This window comes from Lynx canadensis, chromosome D1 (assembly GCF_007474595.2).
Source record: "Lynx canadensis isolate LIC74 chromosome D1, mLynCan4.pri.v2, whole genome shotgun sequence".
NCBI classification, from domain to species: domain Eukaryota; kingdom Metazoa; phylum Chordata; class Mammalia; order Carnivora; family Felidae; genus Lynx; species Lynx canadensis.
In genome coordinates this window covers 40692733-40716756 of record NC_044312.2, presented here as the reverse complement: position 1 = coordinate 40716756, position 24024 = coordinate 40692733, and the positions used below count along the sequence as shown (strand labels likewise).

The 24024-nt window shown below is 41.6% G+C and overlaps 1 protein-coding gene across 1 annotated transcript in view; it reads left to right on the top strand.

Annotated features, from left to right (window-relative positions):
• FAT3 (FAT atypical cadherin 3) overlaps positions 1 to 24024 on the top strand; it is a 76004-nt gene that overhangs the window by 13674 nt on the left and 38306 nt on the right. Inside the window, exons 4-6 of the mRNA XM_032595063.1 lie at positions 9573 to 9848; positions 12334 to 12544; positions 17704 to 21777. Of these exons, the coding sequence (XP_032450954.1) occupies positions 9573 to 9848; positions 12334 to 12544; positions 17704 to 21777 (4561 nt within the window). The remainder of the gene's footprint in view (positions 1 to 9572; positions 9849 to 12333; positions 12545 to 17703; positions 21778 to 24024) is intronic.

The following is a 24024-nucleotide window of genomic DNA, read 5'->3' as shown; positions in this document are numbered from 1 at the left end:
GGTTTTGTAACTCGAGTAGGGCAGAGTTCAGACTTAAGTAGTTGGATTCCAGAGCCTGCTTTCTCAACCACTGCCCTGTGCCACCTTCTCAAAGGCAAGGCTAAGTCTTTGCTACCTTTGCTAAATTTTTGCAGGAAGAGAAACTTACCTGGCTCTGCTAATTATGAGGGGAATACTTTTTTTTAAATAGGTTTATTTATCTACCTTTGAGAGAGAGAGAGTGCGTGTATACAAGTGGGGGGAGAAGCAGAGAGAGGAGAGAGAGAGAATCCCAAGCAGGATCCACGCTATCAGCACCATCGGCGCCAAGCCCATCACAGGGCTTGATCCCGTGAACCGTGAGATCACGACCTGAGCAGAATCAAGATGTGGATGCTTAACTGAGTGAGCCACCCAGGTGCCCCTGAGGAGGACACTTCTTAAGATGGCTGCCTGGGGAACATAGTGCCATCTGCAGCCATTAGAATGTCTCAGAGCCAGCCATGCATCCTGGGCATGGAGCAAAATACCCCAGCCTCCTTATAGCCTCCACTCAAGCGGCTGAGTTTATGGGTCACAGGGGCGCACATCACCAAGGAGGAGAAATTATGGGTTTTCACAACTTTCCCCATACCTCTATCCAACCCATATGAGCTACTGCATCTTCACAGCAAATTTAAGAAAGTCTAGAGCATGCCTCTTCCAAAGGATCAATGGATAGAAATATGTAGTAATATATAATGCCTGCCATTTGCATAATAAGACTTAACAAGCTTCATTCTTAAGTTTCACTTCCTTGTCTTACTGGGAGTAGTTACATCAAATATTACCATTACACTTATTTTTCTAGTAAAAAACTCACATGGATTGTTTAGGTGGACACCTTGGGTGTACACAGGTAAAGAGGTCCAAACCCACTTTTTCCTTCTCAAGATCAGATATATCTTAGAAACTCCACCCTACACATCTATATATACAGAATATACAATTCACTAGAGGAAGCATTTGGTATAAAGGAGGGAATACTGACCTTGAATCAGGTGACCCAAGTTCAAGTCAGCACTTAACCAATTCCTGTCTATGTTACCAAATAGAAGGTAGTTCTCTCTGTGAGACTCAATTTTTTCTGTATAATGGGGATACTACCTTACATACTTCATGAGTTGGTGTAAGAATAAAATAAGATCTTTTGAGATATTTTCAGATCTGTGATGTGCTGGGCTCATGCAAGTTTTATTATTAGTCTCATCCTCAACTTAAAATTGGAATACTATACCTGATAACTATAAAATATTGTGTATGTGGCTTTCATTGTTATTCATGAAAGACAGCAAAGATATTCATGCCCAAATAATAATCTAAAAATTACATTGATTTGATTCAGAGACTCATGATATGTGCTTTTGTGATTTTAATATGCTTTTCTTATTCAAGTCCTACTTTGATTTATAAACATATGAAAATCAGCTTGTATTCGTATGTTTCACAGCCAAACCTGAGATTAAAAATCTCTTTCAGATAATCTCCAAAATCCTTAGGCCCCACAAAGGCAGTTAATTGAGTTAATTAGCCACAAAGGCTTTCTGCCAAAGAGAGTGTATTCACTGGGGCTAAGAGGTCTGGGACCTGCATTCTTCAGGTTAACCTTGCCCTTCACAGCCTTGAGGAGTCCATTCTTCTTTTGTCTTTAAGCCATGTGCTGGAAATTCCTCACTGGCCTTCTTCTTCAAAAATCTTATCTTTAAGATTTAGACTGTGTCTTCTCCTTTCCTTCCACCTTTGCACCTCCTTAAAGGCAGGTGAGGGTAAGAACAAATCACTTTTTTTTTTCTCTTAAAATTTTTCGAGAGAGAAGGTGACAGAATGCAAAGGGGGGAGGGGCAGAGAGAGAGGGAGACAGAATCTGAAGCAGGCTCCAGACTCTGAGCTGTCAGCACAAAGCCCAACACAGGGCTCGAACCCACGAACCACGAGATCATGACCTGAGCTGAAGTCGTACACTTAATCGACTGAGCCACCCAGGTGTTCCAGAAGAAATCACTTTTGCTAAAGCTGTTCCATGATTCCCTAGTTCAAGGAACTCCCAAGGATCACTTCCTTTGTCAGGAGTTTTTATCTTCCTCAGCACCTTCTCCCTCTTAGGAGGTGAAAAAGAAAGTAACCCCGAACTTCCTTCTGTAGTTAGGTTAGGAAAATGCTGGAACTAATAAAATTATATAGAGATAAAATATAGCAGCAAACCAACTCTGAGGTAGGATTTCCTATTAAAAAAACAATAACAATGGTAAAACTTCATTGTTTGTAATAGATCCATGCCTAGCAATTTGTGAGTGAATCAATTTTTGAAAATGGATTCCAGTTTTAAAGGCAGCAGGGAACTTTCTGCTTAGAATAATGTTCCTGAAATGACAGCGGTCACGTCTGTTGTCTATTGTGTCAGTTAGGATTTTGGTATAACAAGGTACGTGCTATGTACACACGCATTTGTTCACGTATGTTAGGTGCATTTATAATTAATGTGTATATAATTTCAGTGCACATGGAGATGGCATAATGGAATGAATGTAGAACTTGGCTCCGTATGACCTAGTTTGAGTTTGGCCTTGCCGTTGTCACTTTGGGCACACCCCTTAACTTCTCTGATTCACATTTTTCCCATCGATAAACTAGAGACGATAAACGTTAAGAAACAAATATGATACAGGTTTAACATAAACTGACATGATTTTTTTTTTGACTTACACATCCAAAAATAAAACGTGTAAGCTTGGGGAGAATCCAAGGAGCATTACCCTTGAAATCACAACCATAGAATATTTTAAATATGGTTTCAAAATGCCAACAGAGGCGGAACAGAGTGTCAGTACTTTGGGACTTAATTGATTCTAATGAAAGACCGAGGCCTTCCCCTGTAACTCACCCCAAGGACACTTCATGCCATGAGCCTTTGTAAAGCCAGGCTTGGCACGTACCCAGACTTAGCTTAGATGAGCTTGCAAAACCCGAAGTGTTTGTGGTAGGCACCATTGGATCCAGCGCTGAAGAGACTTCCTACATTCAGGTTTCCTCCTGCTTTGATTCCATTATACTTCTTTAGGCCTTTCAATTACCATTTTGAGCACAACATCTTTGAGAGTTACTTTGCTTTGTTTGTTAGTTCAGGAGCTCACAAATGGCCCCAACTGTGGGAAATAAAAAGCAAACGAGGAGAAGGAAGTCTTTTACAGAGAAACACTTGTTCTGACTGTAGATTAGGCACAAGACAAAGCAAGCAGAAAGAGGCAAGCTTTTCAGGAGCACATCAACTTTGAAACTTCATGAAGGTCAGGGCAGCCTTGCTGGCTGGAAAGGCTTTTTTATCCCGTTAATATAACTGCTTCTGTGCACACAAATATTTTAGCATCTTGACTAAGTTAACTTGAACTTTTTAAAGGAAAGAATTGGCATTCAAAGAATCTAGTATGACCTTCCAAATACAGTGGAGATAAAACAATACCTAAAACTCACAGGCACACTTCTTAGCCCTTTTTTTTAACCATAAACTGCAAGCAAATCTTGTTCCCATGTCAGGCTCACTCACTGGGCAAGTCTTCTGGGCACAGAGGCCGTAGCACAGCCCTTTTCTCTTCCTCAGAAAAGAAAAAGCACATGTGCGTCAACGTGAGTGACAATGCAGCTGCTTATAAGAATAGCCGTGGTCTGACCACATTTTAAAAAGTAAATAATTTTCTAGAATGCAGGCAAATGCCTGCATATGTAAAAGCTTTCCCATTAGTCAGGAATAAGACAGGAATGTCACCGGCTCCAATACTATTTGACTTGTGCTAAAAGTATTAACCAGTGCAAATAGGTAAGATAAAGCAAGTTGTGTTATAAAAAGGAAACGGTAGAACAAATGTAATGCTTCAACATGGACTCCTTGGCATTTGCATATTTTGGATATATGCGTTCAGGTGCTTTTGATAATTAAGACGGTCCGCAAATTCAAGAAAACCCAACAAAGATAAAGACGCTTTCTTAAAGTACTAGAAAAATATAAGGAAATATATGGTCATTGATCTAGTTATTGCTACTATTAACACTATTACTATGTCCAGTGGTTTTACTGTTGTCATTGTTGTTATTGTTAAATTATGCTCTTAACATTATGATCATCATCTTTATAATCATCGTTTTACCTGGATCATGGCTGAAGAGACTAAAATCTGTGGTATCACATATGTCTAAACTCTGTGTACAAAGATACTAAATATTTAACTATGACATTTATTGAGTACCTGCAATTCATTGTGTCCAGCCCTGAGCTAAATGCTGGGTATACCCTGATGATCTCTGATATTTATCTATAATCCCCAAGTCAATATTCTCAGCACCTTTGTGGTCGTTCCTGGACATGCACAGAGCAGCAAAATATTTTCCCTGCTATGGTTGAACAGAGTGATGCTCTGCCTTCCTGTTTTAGCTCTTGTACTCTATACAAGTGTCCTTTTTGCAATCTATTTAGTGCCACATTTTTTGCATTCTTGTGTTCTTTGTCAGCAATCTCACTGTTTAAAAGATCCCTCAGTGTAGGACTGAAATGCAATTCAGTGTTCCCAAGTGCAAGAAGGACATGCTGATGTGCCTTATAGACAAAATATGTGTGTTCCATGAGATTCATTCAGGCCTGAGTTATAGTGCTGTTGGCTATGAGTTAATGTTAATGAATCAACAGTATATATTAAAGTGTATTTAAACAGAAAAAAAAAAGAAAAAAGTAAAACTATCTCTCCATTTGCATGTAGTATAATTATGCATCTGTAAAGTTCAAAGGAGTACATAGAAAAGCTGCAAATGATAGGAAACTTTAGTAAAATAACAGATTATAAATTCAGCATACAAATCAATAGCATAAATAGCAAAAAAAATAAAAGGGAAAAGATAAAATGGAAACGAAGACCCCACTTAGGATATAGCACATGCATAAACTTTAAAAAGTGTGTTTTGTTTAATATTTTATTCATTTTTGCCAGAGAGAGAGAGAGAGACAGAGTGTGAGTGGGGGAGGGGCAGAGAGAGAGGAAGACACAGAATCTGAAGCAGGTTCCGGGCTCTATGTTGTCAGCACAGAGCCCAACGCAGGGCTCACACTCATAGACTGTGAGATCATGACCTGAGTCCAAGTCAGATGCTTAACCCACTGAGCCACCCAGGCGCCCCAAAAAGTTTTTAAAATCTATTTGAGGAAAGCTAAAACTCCCTGAAAAATAAAATGGTAGGTCTGAACAAATGGAAAAAGAAACTATGTCCTTGTATAGGATGACTCCATCAGAAAGGAATTAGTTCTCATGTAGTTAAACTATACTCTCACCGTAATCCAATCTAAAAGGCTATCAATTTTTTGTCAGTTGTTATACAAACTGATTATAAAGTTCATTTTGAAGAACAACAAACAAGCCTGGCCTGGAAACTCCTTGAAAAGAACAAAGGGGCTAATTTTTGCAATTAAAACACACTATAAAGCCTTTTTAATTAAAACATTTTTATATTGACATATGAAAAGACAAAGAATCCAATTGAACAAAATAGAAAATTCAGAAATATATCATGTGCGTATGTAAACTTAGCATACAATAAAGGTGGCCTCTCAAATCAGTGGAATTTGAGTTTTGTAAAAAGCATTGAAGTAAATGGAGAGCCCTGTAGAAAAAAATGAAATTCAATCCATTTCTCACATAATATAGGAAAAATTCCAAATGGAGTAGAGATGTAAATGTAAGAAAAGGGTACGTGTAAATGCTATTTTTAAAAAATGAGTGTATTCACCTATAACCTGAAAAATATAAGTATTCTAAACTATGACTTAGCATCCGGTAACAATAAGGGAAAAGACTGATGTTTTCAATTTCATAAAAATAAAAATAAAAGCTTTTGCATGGAAAAAAATCACCATAGCAAAATAAAGTTAAATAACAAAATTGAAATCATATTTGCAATTTATATCACCATGCTACCAAAAATAAAGAAGGAAAAGGCCATCTAACTCATAAGGAATGAGCTGATGTAAATAATTTTCACATAAAAAGAAACGCAAATGACTCTTAAGCATATGAAAAGATGCCCATCCTCGCTCATAATAAGTGAAAGGCAAATTAAAAGTACACTGAAATGCTATTTCTTATCTATCAGATTGGCAAAAGATTCAAAAGTTAGAGTACATACTTTGTTGGCAAAGCTGTGGAAGACATTCATTCGTATATATTGCTATGGGAATGCAAATTAATAAAACTTTTGGGAAGAGGAATAAGGAAATAACGAACAAAACTATATAAGCACTTATCCTTTGATCCAGCACTCAGAATTCTAGGGACTCAAATATATATGGTAGCAAAAAAATAAAAAGACCTGGACACAAGGCTCTTGATGGCGCATTTTTTCTAAGGGTGAAAATTGGAAACACCTGACATGAACGTCGATAGAGGAATGGTTGACTTAACTGTGATCCATCTACCCATTGGAAGAGTATCTCTATATTGCTGTGGATTGTCTTTGGAATATGATGATTCAGAGTTTCTCAACAGCAACACTGTTGACATTTTGGTTCAGATAGTTCTTTGTTGCAGGGGACAGTCCTGTGCATTGTAGGGTGTTTAGCATCATCCCTGCCCCCCTACCCACTAGATTCCAGGAACACTCCAACACCCAGTTGTAACAATGAAAAATATCTCCAGATATTGCCAAATATCCCCTTAGGGACAAAGTTATCCCCAGTTGAGAATCATTGATATGATGTTAAGTTAAAGAGCATGAGGTGGGGGGGTGGGGGGCTGTATACAATAATGTTTATGTTAACAAAAGAGATGGATAAAATGTAACATTAATCTTTAAAAAATCATTACCTGTAGGAGAAGAAGGGAATAGGGTGAAGGGGAAAGAGAAACTAAACTACTTTGACTATACCTTTTTTGTAAATTTGACAGTGGTACTTTTACATGTAATATAAAAAACAAAATTAAATGTTAAGACAAGTTTAAAATTTTAAAGTAAATGAAAGCCAATAAACTTAAATGTGTTGCTGGCGTATCTACACAGAGAAGAGCTCTTCTGTGCTTTAAACATACTAATTTGACTGTATATCCTAATTTATCCTAGTGGGATAAATCTCAAAATCAAAGGAACTAAAAATAATATTAAGTTGTTTTTGAATGATCATAGTTGTAATAGAATTACAGCACCAAAGTTGTTACTGTTATTCTGAGACTTGTGTGCATGTATTTCATATAAAACTGAGTAATTGTGATGATGTCTTTGAGCATGAGAAATTTCAACATAGGGTCTTAGCCTGGGATACAGATATAAAAAGAATGAGATTAAGTAAAAAACCTTGATGCCCTAATTTTGAATTGGATGTGTCAGTATGAACTCATGAAATAATTATCAACAGCAAAAAACTCTCGCTGACTCTGTCCACTGAAGCAAACTAAACACAATAGTAAATCCAACAGCAATGATCATTCCTAGCACCACTTCTAACTAAAAAGATATCATTGTTTTTTGGAGAAATAGATATTACAAGACTGGGTCAGAAAATGTACAAGGTGACCCTGGAAAAAAATCACCAGTTGCAATTATTAGAAAGCAAAGAAGCTATCAAAGACTACTAGGATTGTGTCAAAAGATCTCATGAGCCAACTTGAAGAGGCTCCCAATGGCCAAGGAAGGGCCATTTGTGCACCAATAAGTATAATAACTGCAATGGACAGAAACATCAGCTGTGATTAAATTCATGAGCTCGTACTGACACTCGAGAAAAAATGCTTCGTTGGTCACTTTGGGAAGAGCTGAAGAACAAACTATCATTTTGAGATGATAAATAAAGGGAAAGAATTAAGTATTCATTATGACTTCACTATCTGAATTGTCCTTCAGAGTAACGAAATATTTGGAGAGAAGTTTCTTTTTAGAACTATTCTAGCTAATAAATGAGGAATAAACCATAGAATTAAAACCTTACCATTTTGTATTTTTGATGAATAAATGTCATCTATGTAATGATCATCAGGGGTTGCCAATGCCACTTAACAAGAGTGAGAACTAAGTATTGCAGACAGAACTACAATATAATGTCCAGATGTTAAAAAAAAAAAAAAAGAAGGAAAAGGAAATTGAGCATGAATCTTATCAAATCTCCTAGATCAAACTATCAGTTTATAAGAAATACAGGGAACAGAGGCACATGGAGAACAAAACCAAAGGGAAGCAATGAGCAAAATTCAACCTGTGGGAATTAAAGAGAAAATGGTGGAGTTTATTTACCACCACGAGCAATGATATAATATAAAACAATATAAAAATTGCAAGGAAATAAAAGGAGACAGAAGGAGAATCTATACATTAAAAGATAATTAAGGGCACCTGCAGTTAAGTGGATCAATTCTTGATCTCAGCTCAAGTCATGATCTTATGGTTCGTGGGATCAAGCCCCGCATAGAGCTCTACGCTTTCAGTGCAGAGCCTACTTGGGATTCTCTGTCTCCCTCTCTCTTTGCCCCTCCCCCCGTGTATGCACTCTCTCTAAATAAATAAATAAATAAATAAACTTAAAGAAAAAAGATAATTAAAGGGCATACAAACCAAAGGCAATGATTGGACCTTAGTTGAATAGTCTGATGTTTTAAAATACGTTTGTAAACATACATGACACAGTAAAAAATTATAGAAGCATAAACACCCTGAATATTTAATATTAAGGAATCCTTGTTTTCTCTGTTTAAGGGCAGTGATGGTAGTGTGTGTGTTTATTTTAAGGATCCCTGTCTTTTGGAGTTACATACTGAAATTATGGGATTTGCTTCCCACTAATATGGGGAGCAGATGGAGGTGAACCACTATATATAGGAAACAAGATGAGCCATAAATTGATCACGGTCAAAGCCGAGCTATAAATATGTGAGGGTTCATTAATCTATGACCTAGCTCTTTTATTGCTGTTTCTTACTTATGTCTGCCTGAAATGTTTTATAATGAAATGCCTGACAAAAGAAAACAACCCGGGGATTCCTGTTTCAGCTGCCATCCGTGCCGTGTTCTTCGCGAGACCCCTCCCATCTGAAGGAGAGCCACTGTGTGGGGCCCCTGCAGCTGAGGAGTTCTGACTGCTCTGAGGATGCCGCATCTGTGTCCATGCCTCCCCTTCTTCTGCCTCTTTGTTACTCTCCGCACCCTGTCACTGCTTCCACTGCACCTCCACCTGGAGGAGCTCATAACAGAACTTAAGACAACAGGAACTTAACAAACTAAGGTCACCTTGTGATCTCTTACATTGTGCCTCAAATAGGCCTGTGGAATTATCACCCCCAGGGGGCTGTCTCAGCTGTTCAATTAATAGTGAGAATATTGATTAGCTCATAGTTTATGTTCCTGCTAATGTGAACCACTGGTTTATTGTCAACCTCTAATTACAGAGTGTTTTCATATGAGATCTTCCTACATATTGAGAGAGCTGCTGGAAGCTGGGCTCCAAGGACACGGAGGGAGGGGGGTGGGAGGGGGCCTCTTTATTAGCAATGAGTGAATTGGCATTAGTCATCACTCCTGTCTTCTTTTAACTATAGGTATTTATCAAAGTGCTGGATAATAATGATAATGGCCCAGAATTCTCTCAGCCGAATTACGATGTGACAATTTCCGAGGACGTGCTTCCAGATACAGAGATACTGCAGATTGAAGCCACCGATAGAGACGAGAAACACAAGCTGAGCTACACTGTCCACAGCAGCATCGACTCTGTCAGTATGAGAAAATTCCGGATTGACCCCAGCACCGGTGTGCTCTACACGGCCGAGAGGCTGGACCATGAGGCCCAGGACAAGCACATCCTCAACATAATGGTAGGACCAAACTGCTGATTTGCTCTCCTAACAGAGTCGTTGACCGTTCAAGACACATCCCTTGGTCTTCAGGAGTACAGGGCCCTTACGTTTTGTAAGTAGTAGTACATTTGGTCTTTTCACAGCAAGGCTGCATTCCTTTTTTGCTTTTTTTTTTTTTTTTCAGTGAGGAATTGGCTATTGTTACCGAGTGACTCGATACTTTTGCCAAACTGAAATATTAGATGAGTTCTTCAGACAGTGGCTTCCCAGGAAATGCTGCTGACAGGCTGACTTGGGAAGGAAGGAACAGGCCATGTTTCTGTAAATCTCCCAGGCTATGATGTTGGTTTGCATCCAGAAGATTTTTGTGGAAAAATTTAACGGAAGTTCCTTGAGAAGTTAATCCAAGGGTGATCATTTACTCACCCTGTGCAGTGCTCAGTCCTGGGAGGCATGTAGGGAACTGAGTCATTACCTACTGCACAGGCATTGGACCAGTGAATACTGGCACCCAAGAGAGATCTCAAAACACTCCGAAGCCTGCAGAGAGTGTTAGTTAGGTCTGAGGTGGGGTTCATGGGGCCTCCGAATTATGTGGATGGAAGTTGCTTTAATTTTAAAGTGGAGTTGCTCGAGTTCACATAAGTGGGAAGTAGAGATGAAGAGAAACGTCCTTGATTAGCTTATGGCCTAAAATCTGTCCCTTTGACCACCCAAGTGCCTGTGGGCCATTGCATTGCACAGCTACTGCCTAACAGACCCCCTGAGTTCCTTAAGACCAGTAGGAAGACACAGACTAAATTTTGTGTACTGACTGGCTTTCAAACACACTAAGACGCTACCAGTGTCCTAGCAGCTGAAGGTGATGTTCCACTGAGTGCTACTCTTCCTTCCCAAGTCTGGAAACCCTCTTGGGCAAGAGGAAGCTGGAATGCCATGCCCTTGGCTGTGGTTTCCAGCTGTGACACCAGGGGCGGAAGAAGAGGGACTCATAGAGACCATCAGATCCACCCTCATTCATTCAACAGATATTTCTCCAGCACCTACTCTGTACCAAGCCCTGCTCTAGGCACTGAGGATCCAAGAGACACATTCCACTGGATGTTCCACTGGAACAGACCTAGATTCCAATAATCTTCATATACAGAGCTCAGCTCTGTCCTTGGGTGTAGGGGGCCGGTCTACAGGCAGGAAAATTGAGCACATTCACTGGGGTGCTTCTGCATGTGTTTCACTCAGGGGCAGAAACCTCACGCCAACGACTAACTCCATTCTCACTAGTCAAGTCATTTCTGTTCATTCTTTCCTTAACAAACTCAAAATTCAGTTTGGTCACCCTGTATCATTTATCATTTCTGTAATTGATTATTTAGAGCAAACATGTCCTTTGTGCTGCCTTTCTCCCAGCAAAGCCATTTTAAGTCATTTTGCTCGTTCCTTCTAGGTACTATTTCTGAAAAGCCCTTTCCCTTTGATGGCTCTCCTCGGTCTATTTTCTAATTTCTTCACATCCCTCTGAAGTTATGGAGTCTATAATTGAACAAATGGAAGGCACACATGTGATTAGTGCTACAGCAAATTATAGCAAAATCATGTGGTTAGGGCTAAAGAATTGATTATTTGCAAGCTCCTGGCATAGGCAAAGCAGGGGAAACTTTCAAGCGGTCAGGCAAGTTTCCTTGGTGAAGTCAAAAGGGGGGGGGGTCTCACATTTTAGGAGGATTTGGTTCATCTTCCTGGGAATCAGGGCTCCCCCTCGGTCTTGGGCCTTGGCATTGGTTGGCTCTTGCCTGAAATATGTGGTGGCCCACGCCCTCCTTTTACCACTCGTACTTGCTTTTGTTAACCTCTTCCAAGAAGCTGAATGCCACCTTAACTTCTTCTTACTCCTCACTCCCATTCTGGCACTTACCACCAGGCCTTACACCTGCTTACTGATTTCTATGATCCTGTTAGCTTCTTGAGGGCAAGGACCAAATCTGAATCGCTGCTGAAGTCAGGAGAGAGTGAAGCCAGGACTTGACAGATAATAGGTGACAATAAATGTTTGTTGAATGAATGAATAAATGGCAGTGCCTGCTTTGCATTTGTTAATTCTTTCATTAAACTTTTTTGTTTCCCTCTCAGAAGAGCCCCCGTCCGCCATTCCATTAGCAGCTATATATACACAAATAAGGGGGTAGTGGCGGTGGGAGGTGGTGCAGAGAAAAGTGCTGTGTCGGTGATGCCCAGGCATCAGCTCCACACACACACAGACTGAGGATGGACCGTAGGTCAGTCAGAATGCTGAGCGATAAAATGGATGGGGCCCTTACTCTCAATTTGTTCACGGTTAGTGTCCTCACTTGATATACCATCATTTACTGAGCACCTACTGTGTGCCCGGGATTGCATCAAGCACTTGGTGTGAGTTACCTCCTTTGGTATTTACCACAGATATAGCCATGTGACTTCCTTGCAATTTAAGATTTTAGTCCTGCTGCTTCTTGTATTTTGCCTGAAGGTCAGAGATCAGGAGTTTCCTTATCGAAGAAACTTGGCCCGAGTCATTGTGAATGTGGAAGATGCTAATGATCACAGTCCTTATTTTACCAACCCACTGTATGAAGCATCTGTATTTGAATCGGCTGCTCTGGGATCAGCTGTTCTGCAGGTGACGGCTCTGGACAAAGACAAAGGGGAAAATGCAGAACTCATATATACCATAGAAGCAGGTGAGAGCTGTTGCACAGATTGTAACATAATGCATGGCATTTGCCCCTCCGTAGTGTTGATCACCATGTGAAATTCACATCGTTACCACTGGAATGTCTCCCAAAGAATTTCTTGGCCAAGCAACTGCCCGATTCGCGTGATGATGCTGTATAGAGTTCTTGGCATTCCTGTAATATGTTTTCCATCACTGACAGTGAGGAGAGAGTTCCCTCTTATTGTGTTATTCTCGGATTTTTCTGGAATGAAAGGGAGAGAAGAAATGGGTGGTGAACTCAGTGACTTTCACTGATGGGTCGACAAGCCATGGCCTTGGACTAAAATAACCAAAGCCTTCCACCTTTTGAGGGCTGCCAGGCTGTCCTATGAATTGGATCCCCCAAGTCTTTGTTTACTTGTCAGTGGGCAAGCGGTGGGCTTCAAAAATACCTACACCCCCACTGTTTGCAAAAATTAACTTCACCCGAGGGGAATCAGAGTAGCGCAGTAGGTCGTAGGCACTGAAATGTCTACTTAAGTGGACAGATAAATAAATACAGGCTCAAATTTTGTGAAATTTGAGATTTTTAACGTTTTTTAAAGTTTATTTATTTATTTATTTTGAGAGAGAGAGAGCGCATGCGAGGGAGCAGGGGTGCAGAGAGAGTGAGAATCCCAAGCAGGCTTCGCTCTGTCAATGCAGAACCCAACACGGGGCTTGATCTCACGAACTGTGAAATCATGACCTGAGCTGAAATCAAGAGTTGGATGCTTAACCGGTTCAGCTACCTAGGCGCCCCTTAAATTTGAGATTTTTAAAGTCAATTTGACCATCTATAAGGCAAGACCATAGTTCACTGATGGTTTGAAGACAGAGAAAGGAAGAAAACACTTCTGACAGAGGAGAGGAGAATCCAAGCAAGGGATAGGACTATGAGCCTAAAAATTACAAATATCTCCTACCTGTTCTATTTTCCTTTCCCCTCTTCTGTCGTTCTTTGAATATTCAAGCCACATATTTCCAAAATGTTCTACAACATTATGTCTGTTGTGCATAAAAGCCAAATGCTGTCTCTTTTTATGCCAGCACTGGAAAAGCTTCTTTCCCGTGATTTAAATGTGGAGCATTTTTGTGAGTGGTTGAATTAAAATATGAATGCTAGGACGACAGTTTGGGGCTAAAAAATATTAGAAAAAGAAAAGCCAACAGTCTTCTTTTTTTAAAAAAGCCACTGCATCCAATGCTAATCTAAAACGGTTTCCTGTATTAGGCACCCACATTTTATAGGAATCTAAGCTAAGCTCTATACAAAAAAAATAATAAAATGAAGAAATAAAATACACTGGTTCACAACTCCAGGTGCCCCAAGCAACTTCACCAATAGTTTTTCTAGATTTTTATGGAATTTTCTGCTAACGTAAAGCCTGACCAGCACTTTTCTTTTAGATGCTATGTTGCATCTGTTGTTTACCCCAAGAACGTTTAATTATTTGATTATATAATCTTTGTTCTTCTAGTTCCACAAATAATATAGGGCAACTTCTTTTTAAAGACACAAATATTTAAATAACGTCACAGAAAGTGTCGCCTGATCCAACAACTCTTTAGAGTCTTTCTACGGTTTTTTTTTTTTTTCCTAATCTTATATATAGCTTCCTTTCCCCGGTATTCATCCATGCATATGCATCGTTTCATATCATTGTGATCATTTAGGTATGGAGTCCTACTTCTGTTTTTTTTACTTAACATTTTCTAAGTGTCGTCTATGGTGTCTACTTGCTTTTTGTATTTGTCATTAAGGCTACTACTTATACTGTCTTAGAGAGGCAGATAATTTCTAAACCAAGAGTCATTTCCCATCCGGCTGACAAGACTGCTTTCCTTATCTTTCATCAGCCACACGCTACAGCCTGGTGCTGTGCATAGACAAGGGATTCCATCATTCCTATAACAGTAGGTTAAAAATAGAGAAGTTATTTCCTTAAAACATCTTTTATAGAGAAAAGTTGAATTTTCCAAAAACCCATAGGAATGATTGGTATCTCAAAAAAATGGAATCTCAAACAATGACCCCCGATTGTATGTGTAAGAAGCTGATGAGGATTTCAGTGTGTGCACAGTTAAGTCACAAGTGGTGATGGGGCTCCTTCATGGACAGACAGACCTCACTAGCCCCTGACTGCTCCCGACCAAGCCAGTCCCTTCCCAGATCATGCTTGGAAAGAGGGAAAACCCAGATGCTTCCAACATTTTGAAGCAAACGACAAAGTGGTTATGGGAAGAGGACATTTTCCTTAAGTTCTCTTAGAGACCTTAGATGAGCAAGATTTTACTCTGGTTACTGGTGGGCCATAAACTTCCTATCCCCTGTCTGGCTTCTAAAATAACTACTGAAGCTTTTATTTTGACCCAAAGGACTGAGGTGGACTTTGAGCGCAGAACTTCTTTTAATTTTTTTTTTAATATTTATTTATTTTTGAGACAGAGAGAGACAGAGCATGAATGGGGGAGGGGCAGAGAGAGAGGGAGACACAGAATCAGAAGTAGGCTCCAGGCTCTGAGCCATCAGCCCAGAGCCTGACGCGGGGCTCGAACTCACGAACTGTGAGATCGTGACCTGAGCTGAAGTCGGACGCTCAACCGACTGAGCCACCCAGGCGCCCCGAGCGCAGAACTTCTAATTTAGCTCACGTTTCTATTTGGTGCAACAGTGGCTCATGGGTGGGCTTCGAAACAGGAGAGACAAAGACTAAGAATTGAGTTGTGACAGGGGCATATTGGATCCCAAGACGCATACAGATAGAGAATTAAAAATCTTTTGTAGCTCTACCTGTCCATCCAATCATTTAATACATATTTATTGAACACCTTCTTTGTGCCATGACTGTGCTATATGCCAGATAAATAATGTAAGTAAGATAAGTTCAGCTTTTGCTCACTTGCCAGAAGTCTACAAGAAACTAACTATAGATTCCAAGAAAACAAGCAGAGGTTAGTTTCCAAGGATTCGAGGATACCAGGAGAGAATAAGCAGGAAGTGGATTCTAAGAAAATGGGCAGGCAGTATGTTAAAGAGGGTAAGAGACCGAGAGCCCATTTTGGACATGATCAATGAGCACAGCATCCAGGCAGATGTGACAGGCAGGTCAGTAGCCCTGGGACAGCAGGGCTGTGAAGTTCTACTCGAGACCAGAAGCTAGCTCCCCATCATCCCTGCCATATATCTTTCTGGGCATGAAGGAATGTGCTGGGCCTACAGCAAGGGAGGACTTAGCTGGAGACTCCACAGAGGGAGTCCACAATCAAGGAGCACAGAGACATTTGGCTCTGTTGCATTCGTCATTTGGGGCTGAGTGTTGGTGACCATTATCTCTACAACCTCTACATCTTCCTCCTCTAAGATGCTGAAGCAAAATGATTCCCGCCTCCCTGCGAGGGTCTATGAATCAAGTGTTGGACTCACGCTCAATGCCACTATTTACTGAACGTTTGCAAGCCTGCTCATGAGATCCTTGAACTTCATGCCGTCCTCACAAAGTGCTCATGTAGAGGTGACAAGGAAAAAAATCATGCTGACACCAAAGATGACATTGTCAATACTCACATTTGGGGGGCTGGCATCAAATCCTTTACCTCTTTATTAAATTTCTTCTTTAAAAATAAGCAGTTTTTTTTTATGAACATTACTGTTTTATTCTCAGACACAGAGAAGTTGATTGAATAAGTATGTAGTAAGAAGTATGTATACCACTGTATTTGCTGCATATTTCAGGAGACACATGTAAGTGCCTCCCAGTGCAGGAGTCTGTCTTAATCATAATGACATTGAAGCTGTCTCTATGCCTGCCATCCTTCAGTACTTCAAACAGAAAGAAAAATCCAGGTATAACTGAATAACCACGATTTTTAACTTTGTTCTTAAAGAATCTAGACACGCACGCCTATGTGTTCTTTGAGAAGTATCAGAAAGCCTGATGAGAGAAACAAAAAGCAACTTGGTGAAAGATTCTTTTTTTATTAATTTTTTTTTAATGTTTATTTATTTGTGAGAGAGAGAGCACACGCGGGTGAGGGGCAGAAAGAGAGGGAGACAGGATCCAAAGCGTGCTCTGCACTGACAACAGAGAACCCAACACAGGGCTCAGGCTCACGAACCGTGAGATCATGACCTGAGCCAAAGCCGGACATTCAACCGACTGAACCACCCAGGCGCCCCTGAAGGATTCTGCTTCACACTGTCCACTGCTTTTCAGCCAGCCTCTTGACATCCTTCAGTCTTGCATTCCCCATTCTTTACTCCTCTCTTATCCTCATCCTCGGCAACCTCAGATTTCACACCACTCAATGTTTCAGAGGCAGGGCTCTCAACTTCTGGAGTGTCGTGGGTCGCAGCCTTCCCACTCCAGACACATCAAAGTGGGGTACCAGTTTCTCAGTTTCAGATGGGTGATGCCTCAGGTTTTCGGTTTTAATGCTGGTGCAGGTGATCAGCAGTTTGCTACTCCTCTGGAAGCCTCTCCAGTACTTAGGATGGTTACAGATTGGAGGGACTGCCTTAAAATTTATGTCTAGTTTTAAGTCTGTGTGTGCATGTGTGTCTTTTGGGGTGTGTGGGAGTGAAGGACAGAAGGGTAGTCAGAAAAAAGTCCTCCCAACTTACAAAGCAAACAGGGACTTAGGAGGAATTCTTCAGGCCTGAACAAAAGACCCCCCCCCCCTCACCAAAGCAGTGTTTGGAGTGAAGTCGGTTTTGATGGGGTGAAACAATGCCAGTTCCATGTAGCAAAGCCTATCTTTGGGATAATCTGCAATCAAATGCCTGTGGTATACTGTTCTGAAACAACTCTCACAACTATCTTTCTCATTACATAGTACACAGAATATGGCACTGGTTTAGGTAAAAATGCCTTTCTCACAGTGGCATTGTACACAGTATTGTGTTGTTGTTGTTAACCTGGATTAAGAAGATACCAACCCGAAATTTACAATTTTACTGAAAAACTTATTTCAGTCGCTTTTGAATTCCCCTAAAAGCAAAGTCTTTCATTCTATCTCAGAATGAGATGGAATGGATAGAAATAATTGCTTTCCCCTTGCCATGTTACAGTAGACTGTAGATGAAGAACTAATCTTCAAAACATGACGTGTAACCCATTTCCCCCATTGATTTCTATATTGCAGGGAACACTGGGAACACATTTAAGATTGAACCAGTCCTGGGCATCATCACCGTTTCCAAAGAACCAGACATGACAACGACGGGTCAGTTTGTACTGTCGGTCAAAGTCACGGATCAGGGTTCCCCACCAATGTCTGCCACTGCAATTGTGCGCATTTCCGTTACCATGTCTGATAATTCTCACCCCAAGTTCACTCACAAAGACTACCAAGCAGAAGTAAATGAAAACGTTGATATTGGAACGTCAGTCATTTTAATCTCTGCCATCAGTCAGTCTACCCTCATTTATGAAGTCAAAGATGGAAACATCGATGGGATCTTTACCATAAATCCGTATTCTGGAGTCATCACCACCCGGAAGGCACTGGATTACGAGCGTACTTCCTCTTATCAGCTCATCATTCAGGCCACTAACATGGCAGGAATGGCTTCCAATGCCACAGTCAATATTCAGATTGTTGATGAAAATGATAATGCCCCAGTGTTTCTCTTTTCTCAATATTCAGGCAGCCTAAGTGAGGCTGCCCCAGTCAATAGCATCGTCAGGAGCTTGGATAACAGCCCACTGGTGATTCGAGCCACTGATGCTGACAGCAACCGGAATGCTCTGCTGGTATATCAAATTGTGGAGTCCACGGCCAAGAAGTTCTTCACAGTGGATTCCAGTACAGGTGCAATCAGAACAATTGCCAACCTGGACCATGAAACTATTGCCCATTTCCATTTTCATGTGCATGTGAGAGACAGTGGCAGCCCCCAGCTGACTGCAGAGAGTCCTGTTGAAGTCAACATAGAGGTGACAGATGTGAACGATAACCCGCCTATTTTTACTCAGGCTGTGTTTGAGACCATCTTACTTCTGCCCACCTATGTTGGAGTAGAGGTTCTGAAAGTTAGTGCCACAGATCCTGACTCCGAGGTGCCCCCTGAACTGACATATAGCCTAATGGAAGGCAGCTTGGATCATTTTCTAATTGACTCCAACAGTGGAGTACTCACCATAAAAAACAACAACCTCTCCAAAGATCACTACATGTTGATAGTTAAAGTATCTGATGGAAAGTTCTACAGTACGGCCGTGGTCACCATCTTGGTTAAAGAAGCCATGGATAGTGGCCTCCACTTTACACAAAGCTTTTACTCGACCTCGATCTCAGAGAACAACACTAACATAACCAAAGTTGCTATTGTCAATGCCATTGGAAATCGCCTTAATGAGCCCTTAAAATATAGCATCCTAAACCCAGGAAATAAGTTCAAGATAAAATCTACCTCAGGGGTCATTCAGACCACCGGAGTCCCCTTTGACCGTGAAGAACAAGAGTTATATGAGCTGGTGGTGGAAGCCAGCCGCGAGCTAGACCATCTGCGTGTGGCTAGAGTGGTGGTGAGGGTTAACATTGAAGACATAAATGATAATTCCCCAGTCTTTGTGGGTCTCCCTTACTATGCTGCTGTGCAAGTTGATGCTGAGCCTGGGACTCTGATTTACCAGGTGACAGCCATTGACAAAGATAAAGGTGCAAATGGAGAAGTGACCTATGTCCTACAGGATGACTATGGCCACTTTGAGATCAACCCTAATCCAGGGAATGTTATTTTAAAAGAAGCATTCAACTCTGACTTGTCTAACATTGAGTATGGAGTCACCATCCTAGCCAAAGATGGTGGAAAACCCTCTTTATCCACATCTGTGGAACTTCCCATCACAATCGTCAACAAAGCAATGCCTGTGTTTGATAAGCCCTTTTATACAGCATCGATCAACGAAGACATCAGAATGGATACCCCCATTCTAAGCATCAATGCCACCAGTCCAGAAGGCCAAGGCATAATATATATCATTATTGATGGGGATCTTTACAAACAGTTTAACATTGACTTTGACACCGGGGTCCTGAAAGTTGTTAGTCCTTTGGATTATGAAATTACATCTGTTTACAGGTTGACGGTAAGAGCCAGTGATGCCCTTACTGGTGCCAGGGCTGAAGTCACCGTTGACTTGCTGGTTAATGATGTAAATGACAACCCCCCTATTTTCGATCACCCCACATATAACACAACATTATCAGAAGCATCTCTCATTGGAACACCTGTTTTGCAAGTTGTCTCTACTGATGCAGACTCGGAAAATAATAAATTGGTACATTATCAGATTGTCCAGGACACTTACAACAGCACAGATTATTTTCACATAGACAGCGCAAGTGGCTTAATCCTGACAGCACGGATGCTGGACCACGAGTTAGTGCAACACTGCACTTTGAAAGTCAGAGCAACAGATAATGGCTTCCCATCACTGAGCAGTGAGGTCCTGGTTCATATCTATATCTCAGACATAAATGACAACCCTCCCGTTTTTAATCAGCTCATTTATGAATCATATGTGAGTGAATTAGCCCCCCGGGGCCATTTTGTAACCTGTGTTCAAGCCTCTGATGCAGACAGCTCTGATTTTGACCGCTTGGAGTATAGCATTTTATCTGGGAATGACCGGACGAGCTTTCTGATGGATGGCAAGAGTGGCGTCATCACACTGTCCAACCACCGGAAACAGAGAATGGAGCCTCTGTACAGTCTCAACGTGTCAGTGTCTGATGGGTTGTTCACTAGCACTGCACAGGTGCATATCAGGGTACTTGGGGCTAACCTGTACAGCCCTGCCTTTTCCCAAAGCACCTACGTAGCTGAAGTGAGAGAGAACGCAGCCGCTGGGACAAAGGTAATTCATGTTCGGGCTACAGATGGGGATCCAGGGACATATGGACAGATCACTTATGCCATCATCAATGACTTTGCTAAGGATCGATTCCTCATAGACAGCAATGGACAAGTCATCACAACAGAAAGGCTTGACCGGGAGAACCCTCTGGAAGGAGACATTAGTATTTTTTTGAGGGCCCTTGATGGTGGAGGGAGAACGACTTTTTGCACTGTGAGAGTGATTGTTGTGGATGAAAATGACAACGCTCCCCAGTTCATGACAGTGGAGTACAGAGCCAGCGTCAGGGCAGACGTTGGAAGGGGCCATTTGGTCACGCAGGTTCAAGCCATGGATCCAGATGACGGCGCTAATTCACGGATTACCTACTCTCTATATAGTGAGGCCTCAGTGTCGGTGGCTGACCTCCTAGAAATCGATCCTGACAATGGCTGGATGGTCACTAAGGGCAATTTTAACCAGCTGAAAAACACAGTGCTGTCATTCTTTGTCAAAGCAGTAGATGGGGGCATTCCAGTAAAGCACTCCCTCATTCCTGTCTATATCCACGTCCTGCCCCCTGAAACATTCTTGCCTTCATTCACCCAGTCTCAATATTCTTTTACTGTTTCAGAAGATACAGCCATTGGGAGCACGGTGGACACGCTGCGAATTTTGCCCAGTCACAGTGTCAGATTCAGCACAGTTAATGGGGAACGGCCAGAAAATAACAAAGGGGGTGTCTTTGTCATAGAGCAGGAAACAGGCACAATCAAGCTTGACAAACGCCTTGATCATGAAGTCAGCCCAGCGTTCCACTTTAAGGTAGCAGCCACCATACCCCTGGACAAGGTAGACATTGTGTTTACTGTAGATGTAGATATCAAGGTGCTGGATTTGAATGACAACAAACCAGTCTTTGAAACTTCCAGCTACGAGACGATCATAATGGAAGGGATGCCTGTCGGCACCAAACTCACACAGGTGAGAGCCATCGACATGGATTGGGGAGCCAATGGGCAGGTCACTTACTCCCTGCACTCGGATTCCCAGCCTGAAAAGGTAATGGAAGCCTTCAATATTGACAGCAACACAGGCTGGATCAGTACCTTGAAGGACCTGGATCACGAGACAGATCCCGCCTTCACCTTCTCTGTGGTGGCCTCCGACCTGGGAGAGGCCTTCTCTCTTTCATCCACGGCTTTGGTCTCTGTCAGGGTGACGGATATAAATGACAACGCACCAGTCTTTGCCCACGAGGTGTACCGAGGGAATGTGAAGGAGAGCGACCCTCCTGGAGAGGTGGTAGCCGTGCTCAGCACATGGGACAGAGACACTTCCGACATTAATCGCCAAGTGAGCTACCATATTACAGGTAAGTCAGCCACCTTGGCTTTCACTGGGTGCTCTGCTTTCTAAAGAAAGGTAGGAAGAGGCAGAGGATAAGAGTAGGAGAGAAGAAGGAAGATGACGAGGGGGTTGAGAGTAATAAAACCTTTCTGGGGCTGAGTGAAAGATCTCCAAGTAGACTGTTTTTCAGTTTTTGGTTGTTGCTGACTCAGCCCTAGCTTGGAGTTCATTGGTTGGCCTATGACGGATTACCCAGATTGGTATCCAGTCTTTGCATCCCCTTTTATCATTTAAAAAGGAGTCCAGCCAACTATCTCAGTTAAAAAATGAAAATTACAGCTTTTTTGGGGAGACGGGAAATGTATTTTAACTAAATTCCTACTTTTTGTATTGGTAAGGAAAATAAATCCCAGTAAGCTTCATTTATTTTTTTTAATATGAAATTTATTGTCAAATTGGTCCAGTAAGCTTCATTTACAAGTTCCTCCTGGTAGTGAAAACTCCTACGCACGCACACGTACCCACCTATACAAATTAAAGGGCACGGTTTGACCTTTTGCTAAAAATCTTAAGTCGTGATTCCGTAAATCAAAGAGTGTTTCTCCAGAGAACTCCATTTTCTCAGATCTCTGTTTTGTCTTTCCAAATAGTAAGCAGCAGGTCGGTGGAAACGCCAAGGTAGACAAATGAGGTCACCCAGAGTGGACAAAAAATGTCACCATTGCTCTGAGGGGCAGAGGATTTCATGTCGGTGTCACTGATCAGGGGTAGCTTTATGGGGGGGTGACTGGCTTTAGACTGAAAATGGGAAGGTTGGTGGTATAAGAAGTGTCTTCCTAAAAACTATGTAAGGGTTTTAAAGCTAATATTTTGATGTTGTGACATTCAAAGGCAGAACATAAGCAAAGTGCCAAAAGATGTTAAAGAATCCATCAATACTTGCAGTCAGGTGGCTTCCCTTTAGAAAAACTACATTATTCAAAGTGAAAAATGAATTAATTAGAATGCCCTCAGGACACAGAATCTGCTTAAGTACGTTACTGGGAAAGTTAATTAATCACTGCAGAATAAGATCCACAGGAGAGCATATGTGTCAATGCCTGGGATTGCCACTCTTCTCCATCACTCCTCTCCTTTTTCTTTATAGAGCTGTTTTCTTGATGGTGTTTTCTGTTTAAACTATTTATGCATTCGTGCTTTATCTGATACCTTCCTTTTTTTTTTTTTCATTAAAATGTACATTTCTGCTGAAAAGACATGAGCGATAGTGGTAAGGAAAGAAAAGTTGAGTAAAGCATCACTTAGGTTTATTTGCATTCAGTTGCAGACAAAAAGCTTCTTAGGCATTCTGAGGGCTACTTTTCTATTGGGAAGAATTGCTCAATTTTCAGCTTTAATTATTTATACTTTGTCTCTGGATTGTCAGTGGATGATTTAAAGGGACCATCCCATCAACTTTACCGAAGTAATGAGAACAGAGTAGCTTAAAGCTACTGTTACGATTAGCAGTGCCAACCACCAACTGATTTTAATTAGGTTTAACTTTTGCTCTTGATGTAACACAACTTGGCTGCGCTGCCGCAGATTAACAAAGGACCATTAATCATTTTATTTAACAAAAGATGTGGGCCCGCACTGAAAGCATTTAATGGAGAGGTGAAATTTGTGCATGCTAAAATAATATTCAACGGAAGCATAATTGAATCGTAGCCAGTGGCAGAGGAAAGTGATATCCCAGGGAGGACCCTGAGCCTCAGCAGAAACAGGTTTCTCCACCTCAACGCAACTGACATTTGGGGCTGGAGAAGTCTCGTCTCGGCTGTAGGTGGCCCTGCTGTGCATTGTAGGATGACAGGCAGCATCTCTGGCCTCCACCCAGGAGATTGCAGCAGCACCACCACCACCCTCAACGTGACATTCAAAAATATCTCTCGACACTGACAAATGTCCTGGTGTGGGCGTGGTACACAGCCACTCCCGACAGAAAACCACTGTCCTTGGGGAATGTGTGGCCCTCACAATTTCTGTGCCTTCTGTTCCCAATATGGTCCATTTATCCCAGGCTTGTCCCCCACCGCCGAGGCCCCCGGACTGACCCCTCCCCATACCTTGAAAGTGCGTGTCCGGCACTAACATTCCCCTACTTCCCCCTCAGTCCCTCTGGCAGGACCACAGTCTTTGCCCTCCACTCTTTTAAAGATTCACTTTTTCAACAGACCAGCAGCCAGTACGCAGTATGCTCTCCTTAAATAAGGAGATGGGTGTACCGTCG